Genomic DNA, 24,413 nt, shown 5'->3' on the forward strand with positions numbered 1-24,413 from the left:
GACGGGACGTCAAAGTGGTAATTACCAATCGACCTTGCATCGACTTTCTGCAAATCGACGCAACAGGGAATTAAGGTGTTACGCGATTAATTGGATTCCGGACTGGCCTCGGCGACACTACCTTAAATTGGAATCTTATTCGGTGAACAAGTATTGCCGGATTCGAATAAAACTCGTAGAAAATAATTATTTCAAGCACGGCGAATAAAGAACGTATATTTGGAACGTTTTGACAAAATTTGGCGATTAATGTTTTCCAAGTATTAATTAATCAGATCAATGACAAAACTGTTTCAATACGATCGTATACAATGATATTGAGTATATTCAATTATATATCATACAACATACATATACAAATAGAATTACAATTAAATAAATTTCCATCCATAAAGATGAATTATTTTTCGGAAATAAATAGAATCGTTTTCTTCATTACTTTTCACCTATTCACGATAAAATTATTCCTGAAAAATAAACGAGTTTAAAGTATAATTTTGTAATTTTAAATAATAAATATCTAATTTAATATTTGTCACGTAAAATTATCTTGTACCAGTGTCCATCCGTGGACGAATTACTTTAGAAATAATCCAATACTGTACTAAACATACGCTTTGGTTATCTGCAAAATATTTTATTTCCCAAAAACAAATCCCACGCGTGGGTTCCTTTACGAGAAAATCGAATCGCCTCTCAGACAACCATAAACAACAATTTTAACACAACCACGGTCGAAAGCTTACCAAACGTTCGGAGCGCGGAACAAATTCCCGTCGAGCATCCAAAGCTCAAAGCGAACGATTTAATTGGTGCCCGGCCCGTTTCAAGGGAAAACAAGTAATCGCATTAGCAAAACGTTTCTCAGTTCGTTAAGCTAATGACGTATGTCTGCGCGTTGGCAGATGACGCGCGAGATTATGAAAGGCGGATTGTCTTGTGGATTATGACATCGAGAGCCGCAACTAGAAAGAAAACCGCCGAGTGAACGTGTGCAACCTGACCAAGTGCACTGGTGCATTGTAACTAGACCAGTGTATAAATTATCGAGGTTTCTTAACCGTGCTCCGAATGCATCCTCTTATCACGAGCCGAACACGATCTCTTCTACGACACGCAACAACGCCAACCGTGAGAGAATTGCGCGAAGAAAAATTCTAACTTGCGTTTGCGTTTGAATATTAAATGGTGAAAGAGCTTCGACATGGTTTGACTGGAATAAGCTGTTGGAGGAAACTAAATTTTGTTGCATGGAAGGTGTTATATGGATACGTACATGTAATTCTTTAAGCATTATATAAGGAACATTATATTGTTTGAATATCGTACAAAAGCGTATGAGATGGTCTGAACAAACTTTGGGAAAAATGCTAATTTTGAATGTAAGAGCATACTGTGTAAAAGCTGTGTAAAAAATGCCATATAAGAAATAGACGTTTATCGTTGCGCATGTATTTATCCAAAAGAACTGGATAATTAACATGTTGAAAAATGGGTAGAAGATTTTATCTGACAATATACTTTTGCATAACGGTATTTATCTCAAATACTCTGGCTGATTTATTCGTGACATTTTGAATGACTTTTGAAACATTAATATTTTTTTATTTTTCATATGACATTTCATTACATCGTTAATTTACAAATGACCCATAAAAATCTAACACGTATCTTCTTCAAGGAGAAAGGAAATTCCAGAAAACATGTTTACCAAAAATCTTATTCCAACAATCGCTCTACCGTATATTCATATACAACATACTAAACAAATAGTAACAATTTAAAGCTTCGTCTGAAATTTAGGCAATCAAAATTTCAAAAATACTTGTCAGAAAATTCGCTTTTAATAGCAATACAAACCCATATGGAACTCTTATCGAACCCCATCAAGATCTAAAAAAATCGCCCCATCTTGACGATCCATTGCATTCGCGTCGCGTCGCGTCGTCACGGCTTAACACCCAGTTTCCCGCGACTTTTCCCTTCTTCGAAGCGAGTCCATCGATCACAATAACGGGTCAGAGTCTGCGTTCCTGTCGCGTACGATACACGTACACTTACACAAGCACTTTGCGCCTGTGTAAGCGTCGCGCAGATCGTTGGAAATTCACCTTGCCTTGTTCGTGTGGCCGATCGTGTTCGTGGCCGTTTCACGACCATGTGTCGCGGACCAGCTGAATGGCTGAAGTGCCAGATATCGACCTGGCTGCTGTCTAGACTAGACCTTAGCCAGGACCAGGACACGCGGCAGTCGTGCCGTGTTACCAGCGACAGTACCGTTACGAAAGTCAAGTTTTTTTGTCCCCGATACGCAGACACACGTCGACGATCGAGAAACATACTGCCAGAGATCGTTTTTGCGAAAGTTGATCGTGTACGGCTGCTATCGTCTAGCCGAGCGGCGCATGACGAATCGTACCACACGGAGAATCATGTAAAATCTAGACGAACGATGACACATCGTGGCGAATTTGTACTATATACAGAGAGTATTTGCGCGCTGTATTTATTACATTGTATTAATTACACACAGTGACACAAAAGTATTTGAACTCCTATGAATTTTTCACGTACAACGTACGAAAATGTGTTGAAATTTCATTGACATTGTTACAAGATATTTATTGGAAGCACACGATTGGCAAAGATTACCAATATTTAAACAATTAATTATTCGCAATAATAAAAAGCCATAAATGTGAGGCTATCTTTAGCACCAACTGTATGTTTCAGACTATTATTCGTGTTGTGCACTAATCCTCTCATTAAGGGTATCTTTGCGATAAATGTCTTCTATATTCACTTTCGGCTTGCTTTCAAATTTGACTATTATTTTGCTAAATTTCAAAGAGCTTCGTATAACGCGCATAATATATTCATAAGGAAATTTTATGATATTATGGTAGGATAAAATAATGCATAATTTCTTGATTGCGTACATCTCGCAATAAAACGTCATTTTTTTTATAAAATAAAACTGGATGGATAATCTGGCAGATGTACGTGAAATATTTTCGCAGGTAAAAGTTGTCTAGTTTTATATAGAAGATAAATACAAATTTCACTGTTACTATACTACTACCCCTGTATTGCTTTTATTTTTAAAACTAGCTTGATAATTGTGAACTTTCTTTCGACTGTTACTACGAAATGGAAATTCTAGTAGACGATCATAGAAGCAGTCAGCGCGGGAAGAGTGATGGAAAGGCAAGGAAGGTAATAGAATACGAGACGAATAATACTAATGGATAGCGTGAAAGGGGTATGCAAATTGTTCGAGGGACGAGTTATCGTGTCTCGATGTTTGGAATCGAAAATAGGAGATTAAGGGAGGATAATATGCAATATGTTCGTGTAGAGATGTTAGAGAACGTGGCTCATGAAATTAATAACTTCAACGTAAATAAAAACTGTTTGATTTTGTAAGATTTTGGATAAAATAAAAATGAAAGATTTTTTTGGAACGTCCCTTCAACTTCTTATAATCCATATCTTTCTATTTTTTATTTAAGTTATCGCAAGAGTTAATTAATTAATTTGTTATTATTGTATTTCTTTTTGTCGTTATTTTCATGTAATTTAATATCTTCTAAATCATTGCTTTTCAAAAACGTATATATTTGATTAGTTTTGCTGCGAAATTTAAATTAAGAAAATATCAAATTATCAGTCCTTGTCGAAAAAATGTACTCACCGCTTTCTGAATACCAACTTGAAAATATTCGTATACATCCAAATATTCCAACAAATTCAACGGTCCATATACTTCACTTACCTGAAACAGAGAATTGAACAAAAATGTTAAAAAATAATCAAACACTAAATAACTGAGTGTAAGATATCGAAATAAATTAGCATCGAATTACGCAGGCAGCACATCAAATAATTAAACTCAAGGACATTTATCGTGTTTAAGCGAAACGTTGGCGTTTCGTTGGAATGTCGGCAGTATAAATCGGAAAATACAGAATAATCGGTGAATGGAAGAAAATTTTATTCAATTATAAATGCATTATAACTCGAGCCACGATATCCACGTTGCCTGGGAACTTTCCACGTAATTTGCTTCCCACTTTCGATATAACGAACCTGTCGATAGCAGAGCCACGAAATAACCGCGACGCAGAACTAGATGAAAAAGAAAATGCCAACGGATTTATTCAATAGATCACAGGAGTAAATCTGAAGAACTTTCGTAGTCTATGAAAGTATTTAAATATTTACCATAGAGAAACTTTCACGCGTTATATAAAACTTTGAAATTTTATTAACACTATAATGATTCTCGACTAGCACGATTACGTTGGTAATATTTGAAAATAATTTGGAAATTTGTGTACGAGTTGCAAGATGTTTATTGCAAACTGTATTTGATAAAAAATTGGCACACAGTATGAACAAATACTTTAAACATATAAATGTTAGAATAATCCCACCGAATATTGAGGTTTATTAATATGATGGACTGTTGACTACATAAATACTTTAGAAATTTCTGTGAGATACAGTCCAGTATTGTACATCTCCATATATTATTATCAGATTTGTATCAAAATTTAACGACATAATCGTGACAGTCATGTCTTAAGACAGCGTTTCTGAAATGTTTAAATGTTTTGCATAACACGCTTTCCATAAGTCCATGAGCGTTACTTTCGCGAAAAAATGGAACAACCAGAAAAATTTGAATAGAAACGATCGTCGGGGTTGATTTAGGCGACTATCTGATATATAATCTAATTTATTCTGATTTTACGAACGTGTCAATAACAGAGAAGCAAAATAACACCGGAAATTCCATATGTGGAAGAAGAACGAAATACAGATCATGAGATATTCGCATTATGTATGATGGGAAGCCTAAATATTCTTGGAAAGAAAAGTAAAAAATATCAAAGGGTAATAAAATAAGTATTACGTTAGGATGGCATTTGTATTTTGTGCGTGTACGATTATGATAGATGAAAAGTCTGAAATATGGGTGAGACGTGTGAGTGATATAAAGTTCGTGGATATATTGGAAATAAAGAATCAAAACTAAACGCTACGAAGTGGCATTCGTGCTTTGAGAGCGTGAATTAATAAAAAAAAAATGTTAAATTAGACACGTGTAAAAATAATACGATATAAATAGGTAAACTGTGAATAAATATGAAATAGAAAATAAATATAAAATAGAAGAATTTATTTGAGAATTAACTTCGAAAGATTAATTAATTTTCAGTTATGATTATTAAGCAATAACTACTTTTTATTTTTAAATAGTTTCATCTATCTTTACTTTTTCATTAATTTACAATCTTCTCCCGGTGCTTCGTTTCCTATCAATCAGTTTTCATTAATTATTTCCGATATCCCACGTTCGTAGGATGAAACCATCTTCGTTAATTAGTTCGCGTATATCTTCCGCAGCTTAAGAGTTTGCATATAGAATTTTGCCCACGCATCAATAGGTCGTACAATTAACGTTTCTAGCATCTGGATTTCAAAAGCGTATTGAGGAAATGGTAAATTCTATACGTTCGAATGAACGTAAAGGGTCACACGTTATAATAAGCCACATTTATCTTCGCCTCTGTGTTCACAGTAGAAACGTAAAAGTGTTACATGTTCCGCTTTTACAACATGAGAAATTCACGAATAAGTAATCTCAGATTTTGTGCAACTCTATACATTTATAAATAAATCTGATATCCGTATCCATCAGACTTCGTATGTATTTATATCAGAATATCCCAGTCAATTATCTCAGAGCGAATTCCGTAGAACATTAAAAGAAACAACAAACTTTTCCAAAGTATCTTTCTTTTTTATATGATAATTTAAATTTTATATTGCAGGATCTTTATTTATTAATTTATTTAAAATGGATTAAACAGGTGTTGGTTAAACACGAAACAATGGTTATTTAACGTGAATTAAATACAATAACAGATTATAATTAAGACAACAAAATACTTGATTTGCAACTCTCGTCACCACAGTTCCAACGCTCTCTCCCACGCGGACCACACTCTCCCGACAACGCTATTCGACTTCTCAACTCACACTTTCTGACTTCTTAGCTAACACTCTCTGACTTCTCAACTAACACTGACTGTTAATTCGTCTTTCTCCCTTAGTATCCCTTGTCTTTTCTCTCAGCTCCACCACGCACGTGTTCCGCAACCGCTCGTGGCCAGGGTCACGCAGGCATTTTCCGTGTAAGTAATCGATCGAAGGATCGACGACACATTTATGGGCCTATCGACACTTAGGCTTTCTCGCGATATTGTTTATGGTTTACCCGATATCTCTTAGACCTTTTGTCCACGATACTACAATGTTAAAGTTACGTTTGGGTGAAAAAAGGAATGTCTGGGAAAAGGTAGTTTCTGATCGTATTATAAAATTCTTTTAACAAAAATTATTCATGGTCTTCCATGTACAAAGCTATATCGAGAAACTTTATTTTATTTACCTGTTAATGCAATATTGAATTTTGTCAATACTATTCCACATGTATGCCAAACGCCATCTATTCCAAGATCTCAGATTCAGATAAAAAATTGTAATCGGTTATACATCACTTTCTTTAAAGGCAGCCAAATTCTAGTTAAAGGATTAATTAAACCGAATTAATTGAACGATCGACTCTATTTACATAATCATTTCTTCCATTACCATAATCAACGTTCCTTGAAAAAAAATACGCGAAAGAAATATGAAAGAAAAATGATGAAAAAATTACAATCCATAAGCACCAATCGAATTTTTCTATTAGAACATCCAAGTTGCAAGTACACGCGTCAGAAATTACGAAAAACTCCGATTCGATTGAGTCACCGCGAACAATAATGTCACAGAAGAAAGAAAGAAAGGGGAGGAAAAAACACTGGAAAAAGGTCACAATTGACGAGTCACTTAAAACAACTGAACTAGCTTGAAAATTCTTCGGGGCACACGAGCGAGGAGCAAGAAGAAGCTGAATCAATAAATCACCGATACGACCGATCCCAGCGAACAAATTCATCGTTCAAACAACCCCAGGTCTCTCGAGCAGCGTCCAACCCCTTGCACAGCCGACATTCTGCGTGACTTTACACGAGAACACCTCGAGCCCTTCGCCGAGAACAATCCTGGCAGAAGCTGAAAGAAGCCTGGATCGATAAGCCAGCGATATGAACAATCTCTAGGAGCAAATTTTCCTTTCAGATACACCGGCGTCGCGTCGAGGCAAAAGCGGTCTCTCTCTCTCTCTCTCTCTCTCTCTCTTGTATTCTGTGTGGTGCGGCTTTTACATTGACCGAGCCACCCCTCACGACGATCATAGAAAGAAAGACAGAGAAAAAGAGGAAGAGAGAATCATGGGAAAAGGTGAAAAGGAATCCAATCGATAGGCGACGCGTACGAAAAAGACGCTTTCATCGAAGGAAGTTAATAAGCCACCGCTCTCTGCCACTTTGACCTTCCCCAGAGACGAGAAAAATGTCCAACGACCAGCAAATTTCCACGGGAAGATTTTCCATAGCAGGAAGAACGGATATAACGACGTATTACTACCCACGCAACACCTCGATATATATACAACGACTTGTAAATGTATTTCAGCATGAACATTTACCATAAAAAGTTTCGTAGACATATGCATTATGCGTGTTATATATTAAACAGTTTGAATTTTTATTAGTAATTCAACGAAATACGACAGTGTCGTGCTTGTAACGTGATCATTTAAGAATCAAAAGGGTGTAAGTCATTTCACTGTTATTTTTTATAGAATAATATTCCACAATCATCGTTATAAGAAATTCGATTTTTTTTTAAGTCACAAATATCGTGTCAAGAGAGAATTCCACTGTTGCAAGAATACGATTAGCGTATTTATATTGTCTTTCGAAACGAAATTCTGAAAATGTATACGTTACCAGATATTTACTGCAAATATATATTCAATAAGAAGCATAAAATTACAACATGAATAATCGTTTTAAGCACAATATGCAATAAATATAATATAAGCGTTAAAGATGTACTCTACAGAATATATATCAAGTTGTCCGAAAAATGTCTTTCTTTCGCAAACGTGTCTTTTACAACAATGCAGCTTTATACAAACGTCAAAAAAAAATCTGTGAAATGTCACGGTGTTTATCTGAACAAAACAAAATGGATCGTACGTAATTCGACAAAATAATATAAAACAAAAACCGTTGTGCGTCTATTATTTCCTCATAAAACGAAAGAAACTTTTCAGAAAACCTAATACTTCCACTGGGTACCTTGTAATATCTCTGCATACTTCCAGATTTGTTTCAAATTTTCCCAATATAATTCCGTAATATAAGGGATGATCCTTTACTCGTAAAGCGCCTTTCTCGGATATACAGACGAGAATCACTGAAGCTCAGAACCACGCAACCATCTTCGTAATAATAACAATCACTAAAAGTTTCCACAAACCACACAATATTCGTGGATTCGTGAAAAAGTTACCCTAGGTTTTCGAGTACTTTCGTGGGCCACTGTTTAGGGTCCCCATGGGGATACGTAAAAAAGAAAAAACGGGGATGAGAAGAACGATCCCTGCGGATGCAGATGGCGAGCACGTGCCCTGCCTCTGATATTAGGACTTTCTAGTCGGTTCTCCGCATTCGGCAGTCTTTTCGTTTGCCGAAAAAAGACGACGAGCGTCGATGAGAAAAGCGGATCGCTTTCTTTTTTTTTTATCCTAGCACCTTAGCTGCTCACCGATTCCTCGGATAATAGGATCGAAAGATAAGTGTACTCAACGTCAGTGCGCCAATCTCTGGAAGAATTATGAAACGAAAGAACGAGATGGAGTCACGAGACTGTAATCGTGATGAGATGACTAAAGGATGCGTGCGATGCGGGTTTTCCTACGGATTGAAGTTTAGGGATGATTTAGCGATCTAAGTGCTTTCTTTCATGATATTTTTCTTCTCCTGATATTTTTCCCTTTTTTTTTCTTTCGATTGGATGATAGTATTTGGCGCTTCAATGCACGATCTTGTTGGATGTGACAAAATTCGTTGAAATATCAGTAATTTATATCTTACGAACGTACAGAGAAATAATTTTGTTATATTTTTTATTTGTATTTTAGAAAAAGAATCTATCTTTATGTAAATTAGAATAGTTCGGAATTATATATTTTGAATAGTAGATTTTTACCTTCATTTTAATGAGGTACATTCTTTTGAGATGATCGATTTAAAGTATCGAAATTGGAATTTTTTAAAAGCAGAATTTAACGAATTTGGTGCATCAAAGTATTATAACTAGATTGCGTTCGCTGCATGATTTATTGAATTTTAAAGACTCCGCTTCGAAAATTCATATTATGGGATATTACAAAGAGGAATATTATTACATAATTACATTTTACAGATTCGCAAAAAAAAAAGGATATTAAAACGTATTATGCATTCGCGTAATTCGGCGTAAAAATGGAATACACGTTTCAAACGGTGGTATTGATTCGAGCTCGAGCTAATGTATACCATAATCTCGCATAAAATCGTTACTACGAAAAGAGAAGAAACTATCTGGAAAGTAATTAAAAGAGAAAGTAATAAGCACAATAAGCAACACGGTAATAAAATTGAAAACCGGAGAAACGCAAAGCGATGGAACTCCATGAAAGTCTCGTGTAATCATTAACTTTCTTCGATTTTAATCTCAAGCTCGTTGTTTAAAGTTAAGAAACTCGTTTCAAAAAATTTCGTTATTTGCGTTTGAAAAACTTTAAATTGCGCATCGTCAAGTTTCTTAGAGTTTTCCTAGCTTTTACCATGTTTCAGATCTTTATTAATGAATCGAACTTTCGACTAGTTCAATGGATTATTGTTCACCAACAAACGTATAATTAATATAAAATTTTCATTTTTCAAATTACGTAGCAGACACGCGCTCTCAGCTTTTCAATATGATTAATTACTTTTCAGTCTCCCATATTCCATATGCTTGGACATCGCCACAGTATGGGAGAAATGAGGAAACCTTTGTCCACGATTAGTATCACTTTATATCATAACAAATGAAGTGTCGTAAGTAGGAAACATCTGCGAAACTGGAAAATCCATATAGTCGATTTATAACTGATCTCTATACAAAAATACTTTATTTTCTCCAAAAGGAAAAGATTCCATTATACGTAAATACGCTGTACTATATGTAAATAGGAGAATCTTTGTTCTGTTATATTATATTACTCTTACTGGCAATTCTTAGTTAGTTTCAATGTTTAATATATTAATTATAGAAATAACGCAGAAATGACGCATAGAAATCAGAAGAAAACCTGGTTAAAATTAAATTGTATCAGTGAAAGATCAAATTCACATTGAATATCCTTACGACATTTTGCAAGCAACCCTTTCACGCATTGACTCGACAAAGGAAAAGATATCTCAAACAGGATTCGCAAGAGATTGCATCAGTGACAAATAAAATGAAAGAAAAAAGAGAGAAAAATACTCTCGAGGCCAATAAATCGCGAAATTTGTGAGCAACGTGGCTCTCTCGGCACTCTCGTCTCACGCATTGAATTTCAAAATTGACTTCGAGGGGTCTCGAGTAGCCCGTAGAACACACGGCGACTACACGCGGTCCAAGAATGTTTTTTTCTTTCTTTTTTTTTTTTTTCATTTATTGAAGGAACCCGAAGGTAAAAGCGACGCCGTGAAAAGCGGCTTTGTGAGATCGTCTCGACGAGAGAGGGTTCCGAGTTTTCTAAAGGCACTCGACGAGCACTCGATGCAGCCACAGCCACGCCAAGGAGCAACTAGTTCGAAGATAAGCAGCCTGCACACCTTTTACTATAGCTTTTTCTCTTTTTTTAACGTTTTTCTTTGATGAAAAATTTTCTTAGGTGAATATGATATAAGTAATATAGATAGAACAAGAAAAATACGACTATAGAGATATTTAGGAAGAGGGATGTTTATGACGATCAATTTAGGGGATGCTTCGGATATGTGAATTCGTGCGACGACGCCTATGAACGACTTTGTAAATTATACAAACTAGTTAAATGCAGTTTCCTACTTTATCGTGACGAGGTAAATGTTTTGCATCGATCGCGGGTCATGTCTCTATTTTCCTTACCGACGGAATATTGGATTTTCCACTACTCGGATAGTAAATGAAATATAAGCTACTGTTGAACAATCGAAGATATAAAAGTATTAAAATTGTTATGGTGTTAGGAGTATGAATGCTTTAGAATAAAATCGCGGATGAAATTATTGTATTATGCGGTCTTATTTTGTGTTTTTCATTAAACTATAGTAATTTTACATATTTTAACAGTTTACACATTTTACAGTTTGTATGTCAAAGGACAACTTATTTTATGATCCTTATAAAAAGATTAACGTCTCGCACGAATGTGTTATCCAACGTATCTTCTAGATCTGTGTATCAATTTCTACTTCTAGGAACGGGCTAATAAATCTTCCTCTACATACTGTTATATCGTGTTTAACAAAACAGTAGTAAGGAGTAGCTGTCGCAAAACTTACTATGTATTACAATTTTCTGCTAAACAGTCTGTTTCTACTATAATCCAAAATCAGAGCGATTTAAAACGCAATTCAATTCAAAATCACTTCGCTTTATAATCAAAATACTGCAAATCCAGAATGACCAAGAATCAATTACAATCCACATCGATTCAAAGACATATAATTTGAAATCTATTTTATAATTATAAAAATTTGAAAACTTCAATGTCCTAGTAGAATTCTCAAGAATAACGTTTCAAGGCTAGCGAGACTGGAAATGCAACGACGTAAGGATATTCCAGTGTCTCTGGTTGTACGATGAAGGATCGCCAACGGCGAGAGGATCGTGTTTTGCAGGCAAACTCGGTTTGTAATCTAACTCGACGAGGTTTCCTCGTTCGAGAAGTATATCGGGCCCGGAATGTTAGCCTTGGACACCCAACGGTGAAACTGAAACTGGAACTGGAACTTGAACTGGTACTAGTCGCCGCGGAGTTCTAGGGTTCGGGTTCCTTTCTTTCCGATTTTACTTTACCCTCGTCCCGGAAATGACGATTGAAATCGATTCGTGAAACCACTTTACCCTCGACCAGTCGCAACTCCACGGAAACATGATCGAATGACTCATCATGAAGCGTGGCACGCTTCGACACCAAGTCTCGCACCCTCGTGGTTCACGAACAGCACTCCTGATTAGCTAACACGTTGACTGCCACGCGAATTTCATATATCCTGCTCTGAGAGCTACGATGGATTAAAATATACTACACCGTAACACTGAATCACGTAAACAGTCATTTTTGTTGTATAATAATCTCTTATCTTATCCTCTCTTCATCTTATCCTAATCTTCCCTACATAGTTAAATATACACCGGAACAGATGTTACGACTAATGCATTTGTAAACACGATCAAATTTCTTCCAGAATACCAGGTTGAAACTCGGCCAAAAGCTTCTAACCAACCATTATAGGAATCTTCTTTCAACAAATAATCAAGAAAGAAATAACTGAACGACGTGGATAGTATCGGAACAGGAATAATCAAGAAGAAGTAATCAAGCAAGATAAATGGTATCGAGATAGAAAGGCGTCGAAGATTCCGGGGATGTCAATGTTAACAGGAGTTGAAACCGCAGGCGTCGTGGTCCGGTTCGAGCGATGCTGTTTGCGGTAAATGCCGTTGCAAAGTCGGCTTCGAGGAGGCTGTTGTAGCCGAGAGAGATATGCAGCAGGCCACAGCAAACGCAATAAGTCGCCGACTACTTTCTAGCCCGCGGCTCGCTGCCATGGAACACCGAGATCCGTTCCTTCTCGCACAGCTCGGCCATCGGGCAAACTTTCCTCTGCAGATACGTCACGATTCATCGGCTGCCTTTCGCGCGGTCCCTTTAGCTGCCAAGCGAGTGGAACAGCCGTTCCTTTTTCTTTCTTTTACAATTTTTATTTCTCACCCTAGTACGGTACTCGTGACCTTTTCAACCGCGTCGAGAGAGCTTCAATTTTGTTAGGATATTTGTTAAATTTTCTAGTGAATGAATTTTTAAGAGATGAAAAGCGTGGTTTACACAATCGAGACAAGCGCCACTTCGTTTCTAACTGTAATCGAGGAAAAGAGTTAAAGAGTGGATAATTCAAAGGAAACAACCTCTCTAAAGGTGCACGTGAATTACATAGTGGCACTATTTCGTTTGAAGGAAAACGTACGGTAATTCATAAAGGTACACGAACAATTGGCATAGAAAACTTTTATGACATTATTACATGCGTTTTTCGAATTTCATGAATAGCTACTTAACGAAATTTCAAGTGCGAAATTCTATAAGTAGATGAAGTAAATTGATTTATAAAACAAATTTTATTTTTTAAAGATAAATTTATTTTATAAATTTATATTATATGTAATAGTTAAATGAAACGAAATGAACTTATTCATGAAACCAGTTTATTTTTCGAAGAAGGTTTACACTCGTTTCTGACTAATTTATAATTTCAATAATATTTCAAAAACTTAACACTTGAACTTATTCATGAAACCAGTTTATTTTTCGAAGAAGGTTTACGCTCGTTTCTGACTAATTTATAATTTCGATAATATTTCAAAAATGCATTTCGGACGAACACAATATTAAACCTTGTATTTATTCTATTTGCATAGTACAGATACAAGTGTTTACTTAAAGAAGATAATAGGAAGGTCTTTTGGACAAGGATAATGGGTAGAACCAGTTAAAACAGGAATTTAAAATCCAATTTGCCAAAGCATATCAGTGGGTAGATAAAGGGTTAACGCGACCCTCTTGATTTAAATACAGACTATCAGGCAACACGAACGCAAAACAATACGTGTGGGAACTTAAAAAGGGGTTCAAGGACTCTCGGAAAGTGGAACGAGCGAATGTCACTTCCAGTTCTGGAGTCTTGACATATATATCCTGACGATCCGTGGAATGTCGTAGATTCATGGCAAATCTATCGTATATCAATTAGGTTCGTCTAGAAAGTTGTACGTGTCCATAATGGATACGACTAGTATTCCAACATTCATTAACTGAGATAAATTTTGTTGGTCGTTTGTGGTCATTTTATCACGTAGATAAAAACGTTCGGACATTTACGAAAGGTATCGCATTAAGTTGTACGTTGATCACTTTCCAAATTACTGGGAAAATAGAAATTCCTAGGATTTCATAGATTATGAAACCTTTATGGGTTTACGTGAGACGGGTTAAGTCGAATATTTAAAATTCTCCTTACTAAAAACAGAGACTTGAAGGAAAGATATTCACAAATACAATTTTACCTGTCTATACAGAGCGTAAGTAAAATGTGATCTTATTTGAATTGCTTGGTAAAAACAGCAGGAAAAAATTACACCTTCGTAATATACAATTTCAGTAATAAGCAGGTTTAACCTAGCAGTAACATATTTTTGCTACTACCTTTCTACGAATCGAATATAATTTACTCCCACGTGTTTTAGCAATTTTTTCTATCTTCTCGATCGAAAGAAATGAGAGAAGAAACTGTATATTTTCTTAAAAATGTTTCACCGCCACAATATTAAGTCATGAATTATACAATGTTAACTATTTTATATTCGTATTTATACATCATATAATCTACATAATGTAGAAAGTTTACCAGCAAAATAATGTCGATACATCCCATGAGTAAAAATAAGAAAAAAATATGCGATGTATGGTAAACGTAGGAGCGTATACGTTATATTAATAACTTACAATAAAAATAGCTGTTATAGCAAAAAAAATGGTGACAAAAAATATTTGCATGATATCTTCCTCCTACTCTTTTTCTCACAGAACATGCTACCATCTTTCTCTTATGAAAAAAAAAAACGCGAGACTTTGTATAGAAATTGTTGAAGTTGTTATATAGAATTTGTTGAAGTAACTGAAGATAAGGCCGACCAGAGAGGGAGAGAGAGAGTTCAAATGTTCATGTGATATTTAACAATATTTTCTTCAAAATAAAAAGTGTCTTAACACTTCTGAAACGATGAGTTAAATAATCTGTTTTCAAATGTGAATGAGTTGAAATTCTACATTATCGAATTTGGTGGATCGTAAGGCAAATTATTCAGCTTGACTCAAATATCGTTCTCAGAACTAAAACCGTACTTCACCATAATAGAAGTTTACGCTAAGATAAGTGGATTCAATCGGTAACATTTCATTTAATCAAGCACTAACTACAATTTCGTTTAAATAAATTTCATTCTCTACCCCATAATTGAAATTCACGCTTTACACTGGAAAGATAACAAAAATTTCAATTTTTCGACGTAATAAGAATAAGAAAAACGGGATCTAATATGCGAAGAATAAAAACGTTCTAGGTTTAATGCAAACGCGGCACAATCACGAACAGAGATTTATTTGATAGTTGGTAAAAAGAATTCTGTGAATGGTGCGACGTTGAAGCTTTTCCAAGAACTTTTATCCACGACCGCGTAAGTAGAACACCGAGCCACCAAGAATTAATGCACACATTCCTGCGCGTCGTGGTTTTAGCGGCCGAAACCATATCCGCAATAGCGATTTACGGAAAAGTTAATTAAAACCCTGGAGATGTTGTAAAAAACTGCGACGAAATATCAACCACCGAGGATCGTAATTATATCCTTGCCTCTAAGCTGTCACTCATGTCGGCATCTTTAATCACTAGGGTATGATCGCTTTTTTATGAAAATCAAAGGAAGAAAAGGAGAATGAGCGAGAAAGAAAACTGATTTGAAACGATCACGACTTCCAAGAGAAATAATTCGAAATAAAATATTAAAATAGAGAGAGAAAGCTTCTTGGAAATTCTTCTCTGCATCCCTCTTATTTATTTTTCGTAATATTTTATTTTTCTGGTTTAATATAAACATGTATGAAGCAGAAACGTTATGCGAGTAGAAGAACTTGATATGATCTTTTCTTTCTTTTTTTTTTTTTTTTTTGAGTTAAAAATGTTTTATAGTACGTAATGATAACGAGACGAGTGGAGTTCGTGTTTTAAAATATTAATTATCTACGTAGTTAAAATAGACTTAGTGGTTAATCCAATTATTTTAATTAGTGCGATGGAGAGCACTTTCTCAATGGTTCTGCTAATTTTTTCAAGATGATAATTCAATACACCCACGTGCACCCCTTGACATTTAAGTCTCTTATAAGAAAATTGTGAAATACGAAATTTTACTGCATACGAATACGTTATATTAAATATTCAACTTTCCGTTGCACTGCAAATAATCTTTGTTAGCAAGAAACGTAATTTATGCGATTTCTATTTATGGGTATAATTGATGTTAACAACATAGTAAGATAATTCTAATATCTGGGCTAATACCTGATAACAGAAAAATTTCCATTAATTTAATAACTCGCGTATCTTTATAACATATGCATTTAATTCTTATATATGCAAATTGATACGCTTACTCTCGATACGTAGATACGATCTAAATTACGTGGTATGTTCTTTTGGTGTCCTCTTTTAGACTCATCGTTCTAATCCAATCAAGGACTTTAAACGCGGATGACAGACAGTCTTTATCAACCGATATGTTCCTTATCTTCGCATTAAAAAATTTGAAATTATTTTCAAGCTTCTGCATGCTAATAATGTTACTGTTTAATTTCCCATAAGCACTAGAATTTTGCGTACTAGTGAGAGAAACCATAATTAATTGCAGGTTTCACGATTATATTTACGTTATACGATTCATAAATAAAATTTCAATTTTGTTCAAAAAAAAAAAAAAAACACTGAATTAATTGTCATATCTAATAAATAATTTCTTATTAATATAACGATATACATATTGTAAATTTACAAAATGTACGTAAAAGCCAGAAAAATTAACATAAAAATTCGCAGTTTCATAGAAGAATACACTGAGTTGAAGATAACATAACTCACCATTCCGTAAACTTCTTTAAACTGTGTGTAATTTCTATTTTTCATTTGATACTTTAATTTGTATCGATATATCGAAGCTATCTATGTTCCTTTTATGTTTAAATCAGCCTCATTGTCTTTTTCTCGTCAACAAATGCAAAATGCACTTGTACATTTCGTACAGTTTGGCATTCACTTCAAACAAAACGGCGCAACATCATCCACCCAAACCTTCGCTTAAGAATAGAACCGTAACCTGACCTAAATATCAGAATTCCATGTGCATTTTTCCAACAATTTCTCACGAGTTGCATAGGCACACGCAACGAACAAAATCAATGCACTCCGATAAATCGGCGAACAACGAGCATTATTCTTCGGTCTGGATGTTCTCTACTAATTTAACGCAATTAACCGAGCACCGAGCTTGGCCGTAACTTCATTAACAAAGACTATTCATCAGAATGAAACTGGCTCGACTATCCATACAGCAAATCAACTATTTCTATAGAATCAGGAAACGTTATCAATCGTGCTGTCAACTTATTTCCAATTAAATACCTCGTATCACACTACGAACGCAGAACAGAGAGAAACGCGGCTAGCTGTTCGTTTTCGTATTTGTAATATATACAGAGTATTCCAATAATCACGGTACACACGACAAGGTAGTGTTTCTAGGCGAGAACATAGATCAAAATATAGAGGAGTAACGTTTGTTCATACAGCGCTTTGTTTTTTGATAAAATCAAATTTAGAAATTCGTTCAATATATGCAAAATTTGTTATTCTACTAAAGCGCGGAACTAAACTGCGAAAAACGTAGAATAAGATTTGCCCATTTCAGGCTTCGTTTTCAGGAAAATGAAGTTTTAATGTGCTTACTTAGAAATTAATTGATTTGTCGCACGCGTAGTTGATAAATCATTGAATTTCATATTTTCGGAAACGAAGCGTTCTATGAATAAAATTCTATATTTTTCATTTATCTTACCACGTAGAATCGTTCACTTGTCGATATTACCATGATTACTGGTACACCCAGTATACCAGTATACATATACATAACAACAGGCGGGCTCTAACGTTTACAAAAGACAGTTTATGAAAAGCGTAGGAGAAGCATGTTGTACGAGCTGTGTGTGAAACGAAATTAGGGGCGTCATTCATCCTACTTTCGTGTGGCCTACGACAGAAACGTGCGGTGAAAAACGAGAGAAAAGAACGGTAGTCGGTTGAAACGTGACTGCTCGCCACGATCCCGAATGCATATTTGATGCTGGGACTCCCTCTGGTCGCGATAAAACGCCTAATACGATTACGCCATTGTTGATGCAAAAGTAATGGGAACTTTTCCAATCGGGGGAGAACGACTGAACGTGAACCGGGTACCGTTTTGCTAGATCGATAACGAAATCACCTGTGTGCGGCAAGCTTTACTTTAAAATGTAATTAATATAGAATTTGCATTAAACCGATACAAAGATGTGTTTTCTTTCAGGACTATAACTTATTAATCGACTGCGAATTTTTATGCGTTTACAGAAAATTTAAAATTGTAATCTTAAAACGTAAATGCCTTTGGACAAACAAATAATATTGAGGGAAATCTCCAGTTTGAAGATACTCACGACCAGTATAACGTATTTAAAAAATTGTATCGTTAAACATTTGTATCTTGGCAAAAATTATGTCTATAAGAAATCTAAAAATACCCTATGAGAGTATTTTTTTCAAACAAGACAGGCTCGTTTCATTGAAATTTTATTGCTGATCACAAAGAGGAGCGCTAGTCGAACATCCTAGAATTATTCATAGAACGACGTACATTTCTATGCAGCGTGTAGCATTATAACGAAAGGATGCTAATCGCTCGCAGCGTGACACTTCCACGAAATCCAAATGAATATCTATTCGTAATATGCTCGAAGAATATCAGCGAGTGAGGCTAAGTTGCATAGCCATGGACAACGAAGAACTTGTACAGAAATTCTTATTATGAGACTCTGGATGATTAAACCGTCGATTCGTTTCTTTATCTACGTTCATTAAAATATGGATTTGCATAAAAATTCACAGGTTACTTCTTATTATATATCTTGCAGTTATATGCAAAATTACGGCGTTAGTCTTACACGAAGAATGGACTACGGATGTTCAATCAAAAATCAGATATCCAACCAAATATCAAATATCAGAATCCGCGCGTGATTAAAATAAAATTGGCCTATAAAAATACACCAACCGTAAAAATAACCACATAAATTAAATATCACAGCTTTCAACCCTCGATCTACCCTCTACTTCGCGATCACCCTTGCCCTTCACCTTCTCCCTTTAATCCCTTCAACCTTAACACATATCCCGCCAAAGACTGGTGATTTTCTGACACAATTTGCGCATTCGCTATGTTTCATATAGAACGACATAGCAGAGATCTCGTTTTAATTTATTTCGATCGAAGAAAACCAGAGTCATTTATTTATCAACGAATATTTGTCATTTGATCGTTATCGATTGACGATGAATTGACGAAACTTCATCTTCCGATCGGATATTTGTTAAAATAAAGCTTCTTCGATTCTTTGTCACACCCCGTAACACTCGAACGAAAAAACAAAGTATTGCAACTTAATCGAACACGCGTTACATTTCCCAAGGTACAGGACATATTTATGTGTGACGTGCTCAAGTAAAAAGGGGTTAAGGTGGGAAAGAATCGATTTTCACTTTTTCATGTGTCTCTATAGACAGAAGCATGCTCTTTCCAACGAGACCAATCTAAATTAGATATTCTCCTAATTACGAAACAGATTTCATAAAATAGATATTGATTTCACAAATCGCAATTAAAATTATGTATTTAACAATAGAAATAAGCAATTATGCGATACGTTAATAAATATTACAAAACATCTTCGAAAAACGAGCGAAAGAAGTCTATTATTTATTACATTTATAGAAATGACAAAACACCTTTAAAAAGATAAGAAGGTCGACCATTCTGTTTCGTCGAAGAGTTAGAGTGTGCGTGTATCTTCTTTCGTTTTGCTGTTTTTTGGGACTTAAAACAGTCGAAAAGCAAACACAGACAATCCCACTAGAGAACGCAAAGCTTTAAACGCGTTTATTTCGACAAGTTTTCGCACGTTAACTTCCTTTTACCAGAACACGTCATTAAAGACGCGTATGATCGATCCTGAAATCGAGTGACCCCGACTTTTCTCTAGTGTCCTCCGTGAACCGAGCGATTTTCCAGTCTCATTCACGATGGTCGTTCTCGTGCAACAAAGAAAAAGGAGGAAAAAGATGGACAAAGATGAACGTGAAACAAAGTGAAAAGCAGGATTAACAGCGCGACCAGTGCAAGTGTGACACTTGGACGATGGTTTTCCGTTGGTTTGCGAGTTTCATGCTAATGGCGAGCGGATGGTAAGTAAAAGGCACCGTGGCAACGCCAAGGCGTGGAAGAACAACCAAGATAGTATGTACTTGCGAGATACAGCATATATATGCTATAAAACGTTCGCGATGGTTCTGGAGCCAATCGGCCGTTTCACTGCACCTCGATGCACTTTTGCTTTGTGCGCCGCTACATTGTGCTCTCGTTATCGTGAAATTGACTAAGCCGCTTTGGGAATTTCGAGGATTAGTACTATCACGGTAATGACGTGCGAATTTTGAATTAAGCTTGTAGTCGGTCCTTTGTAACAACGAGACATTATAACTGATTAGAGATTTTTATCATTATTGGAACTTTGAGAATTAACTTATATCGGAAGTGTACCTTCGTGACTTAATTTCTTATAACTAGTCTACTAGATCCTTGTGGACGTGAAAAATCGCAGTTAGAGAGATTTCTTTTAATTGGAGATTTGAATTAGTTAAACATCGATTGAAACTGCATATATTAAATTTATGGGAAGCTATAAATATTACATTGTCGAAATATCTACATCATATCTGCTTTATTTTATGTAGTCTCTGAATTCATGAAATCTAATTAATTCATCGATTAAAAATATTTTTGCCTTTGAAATTCATCAATTAATGTAATTATTAATATAATTCCTTCGTCACTGAATCTCATTTAGTTTCGAAAGATATTATCGTATACTGGCATGAAAGATACTTGAGCACTTGCGCTGTAAATGATATTGAGATAGCTTCGCATCTTCCATGGACAAAATAAACTAATTCATCTTTTACTACCGACTAAACAGTGTCACAAAGCCTTTGTTAAAAGGATAAAAGAGAATTAAACTGCAAGTGGGATAGAAAATACAAGTTGAAATAGATTATAACTGCTTAGACACATTGAAAAATAAAACTGTGGGAGTTGATGATGATAATTTTACTGAATGTATAGTATGTGGGTCTGAAGTAATGGGTGGTTTATTGAGCGACAGTGTCACTCATGTGGGCAACCTTCTATTTTAGGTAATGTTAATTTTGTCACTACATGGGGCGCATACGTGTATCTAAAAAAAAATTAAATAATTTTTTATAAAGATGTGTATGTTACAAACATAAAACGCATGTAAGCATTTATAGAAGTATACATTTTATTAAGAAAATATAATATCGTTGGATGACATTTAATAAAAATTTTGTGGAATAAATTGGGAATCGTTTATATGTAAAAAACAATTAAGAAAGGATCTTAAATTTTAGGAATAGGATAGTAAAAAGATCAATTTGTCTAGCGATAACATTAAAATCGATGAATAGAAAGAATTCTATGAAGACAGATATAACGCGATTTATAAATAATTAATTATACAATATTCATGAAAGTATGATTTTACAGGAAAATCAGTAATGTGGTGAAAACTTGAAATTGAATTTTTACTTTATTTTTCTTGCATTTTTTATTTCATAGAAAACGCTCATTACATCCAACACAGAAATACATGATGTTTCATAAAATTCGAACGAACAACCTCATATCCAATATCGGTAAATTCAGTTGAATCGTTACTGTCGTCGTTCATCCCGCAAGAAGTGCATTGACGTGTAATGAAATAGCAGGAATGTAGTAAAACAACGTGTTACTACGTCCACGGGCTAACGGATATTCCGCTGAAGGAAGTAAAGTAGAGGTATAATTTTCCGAATGAAACGAACTACTGCAATCCCGGGTGCATTATGAGGGTAATTTTTGAATTCTGAAAGCTGGCCATCAGAAACGACGATACGGTGCATTCGTGGGATAAGTATTGTAATTTGAACGTGCCATTGGAAATAGTACTCGAAAAAGAGAATGGAAGAAGAGTGCCATTTCATTGGATATGATCTTTCTCCAAAAAATTCACTAAATTTTTCTTCAAATACTTTCGTTAATAGCAGCGATTACTTTTTTTTTGAGAAATTACTTGGATGTATTGTATGTCTGATTTTTAGTGTGTTCATTGAGGGGGGCATTGAACCTTTGTTTCCTCATGAATGTTACTTTGAAAATCAAAATTCAAATTTATATTTTTATCGTCATTCTGCATTGATTTTCTTACGCGAAAGTTCGCTTCAAAGAAGAACATTATTTAAGAATATAACGAGTTTTCCAACTCTTAGAAGACTTTGTATTAAAATATATCAGTGGGCTATTAAAAATACACTTTTGCGGAATTGCACGAAAGTATACGGCATTTCGATTGACAGATTCCATTTCGTTATTACCAGCCGTGGAAGAACGGCGCGGGACCGCTGCCGGTTAATTAAAAACGCAAACTTTCGTCCAACTGGTGGTATTCGCGTTCTTGCCAAAGGTAAAACGCACGGCTCAGGGTAGACTGTTCCGACAAAGAGCTCTTTGAATACGAAATCTTTTCTTTTTTTTTTTTTTTTACCGTCGCGTATTTTCCCTCTCCCTAGAAAACCATACCCTCCTCAATTAAGAAGCAGCAACCAAGTAGTTTAGAAAGCTTGATACAACGCTACAATTCATTAGTATCAGGATATATCTTGATTTCGTACACGATGTAATACTTAGATCAAATTATTAGGCAAATAATTAATTGACCGAATTGTACGTTTGCGTAAGATAACGAGTTAAGAATTTGCGAAAGCCATTTGTACGAGTTACAAGAAGTACGCGATAGGTTAAGGATCAAATGATGCCTCTTTCGACTCCTCAAACTTAAATCTTATTGTAAAAGTCTTGAGTGAATTAAACACAAAGCTCGAGAAACTTCATACGTGATACAAAATCTAAAATAAAATCTGAAATCAAATAACAAGAAATGTACGAGAAAAGATTTAATCCCAGTATCATAAAGATATCTAAGATTTTTATTACGACGTTAGACATTCTTTACGTATTTTAGATTCTGTAATCCTTATCTATCTTAATCTAAGATACGAAAATAAATTAAGTTCTTAAAGCTGTTAATAATTTCCTAGAAATATATGCAGTTTATCTCCTATTATAACATTTAATATATAAATCCATCGTTTATGTAAGATCCTATCTTTATAATAGCTAAACGTCTTAATACGTAACACCTAATAATTCCTTATATCTACTCCACTTTTACAAGCGTTTCGATACTTACGAACAGAAGAAAAAAAATGTATTTTCAGCATAAAATAAAATTGCTTTTAACTTACAAAATAAGCCTCAAACAATTTTTGTACATAGACTTTCTTCGCTGTCCTACTGTCTAGAATCACGCCATATAAATATCGTCTTCCTTTTTAAACACCCTGTATATATCCGTATTACAATTAACGTCGAGCAACTGAATGGTCCTTTCGAGCCAGAGAGAAAGAATCCAGTAAGTGACCATTGAAAAGTTTGTCCCGACTTTACATCGTTTGGCCGGTGACTTCTGAAATGGATCCAGAATCCGACGGTTGTTTTATTCGACGACGACGAAAGTTTCGCTCGAATGCAAAATAACTAGACGAAAAGTGAACGAGTCTCGTGCAGATGCCACGAGGAGAAGGCCAGGCCGAACCCTTATATTAAAAAAGTTTCCACAGTCCTCACGAAACTCGACTCGCGGCTGGTTTTCCACCCCCGTGGACAAATTGCTGTGAAAAAGTTTCTGCACGACCGCGAAACGGGGTTTCCACACGATGGCCCCGCTTCCGGAACAGCCAGTGTCACTTTGACGTATAATTTGCTGCACTCCGTGATTTTTCTTCGCGGTTTTCAAAGAGCTACTCTTGGCGTATTTTCTATTTTGATCACATACGTGAATAGAACATACAACCTCGTGAAAAGTGGTTGGGAAAGATGATCGCTCGGTTTCAGTATAGATATGTATAAAATGCTATTCGCTATGTATAGAACAGATTTTTATGTCGAAAATAATAAAAATAATTAACCGTCCCGTCGACCGTAATTCAGCAGATTTCTAATGAAATGAATTTCAATGAAATGAATTTTCCATTCACGAAGAAGAATTCATTACGCATCCGTTACGATTCACCATTTCCGCATAAAATTTATTAACAAATATCTACAGTAAACACGAGGATCAACGAGAATAAACA

The 24,413-nt window shown here is 35.2% G+C and overlaps 1 protein-coding gene across 4 annotated transcripts in view; it reads right to left on the reverse strand.

Annotated features, from left to right (window-relative positions):
• The window catches only part of LOC100648358 (rap guanine nucleotide exchange factor 2), a 250,571-nt gene that overhangs the window by 139,709 nt on the left and 86,449 nt on the right, over window positions 1–24,413 (reverse strand). Inside the window, exon 1 of one of the 4 annotated variants that reach the window (XM_048404841.1) lies at window positions 3,695–3,747. The exons of the other annotated variants lie outside the window; for them this stretch is intronic. Within the exon in view, the coding sequence (XP_048260798.1) occupies window positions 3,695–3,732 (38 nt within the window). The 5' untranslated portion in view covers window positions 3,733–3,747. Of the gene's footprint in view, window positions 1–3,694; window positions 3,748–24,413 lie in introns of those variants that run through there. 4 annotated transcript variants of the gene reach the window in all.

The sequence above is a fragment of the Bombus terrestris genome, chromosome 4 (assembly GCF_910591885.1).
Source record: "Bombus terrestris chromosome 4, iyBomTerr1.2, whole genome shotgun sequence".
NCBI classification, from domain to species: domain Eukaryota; kingdom Metazoa; phylum Arthropoda; class Insecta; order Hymenoptera; family Apidae; genus Bombus; species Bombus terrestris.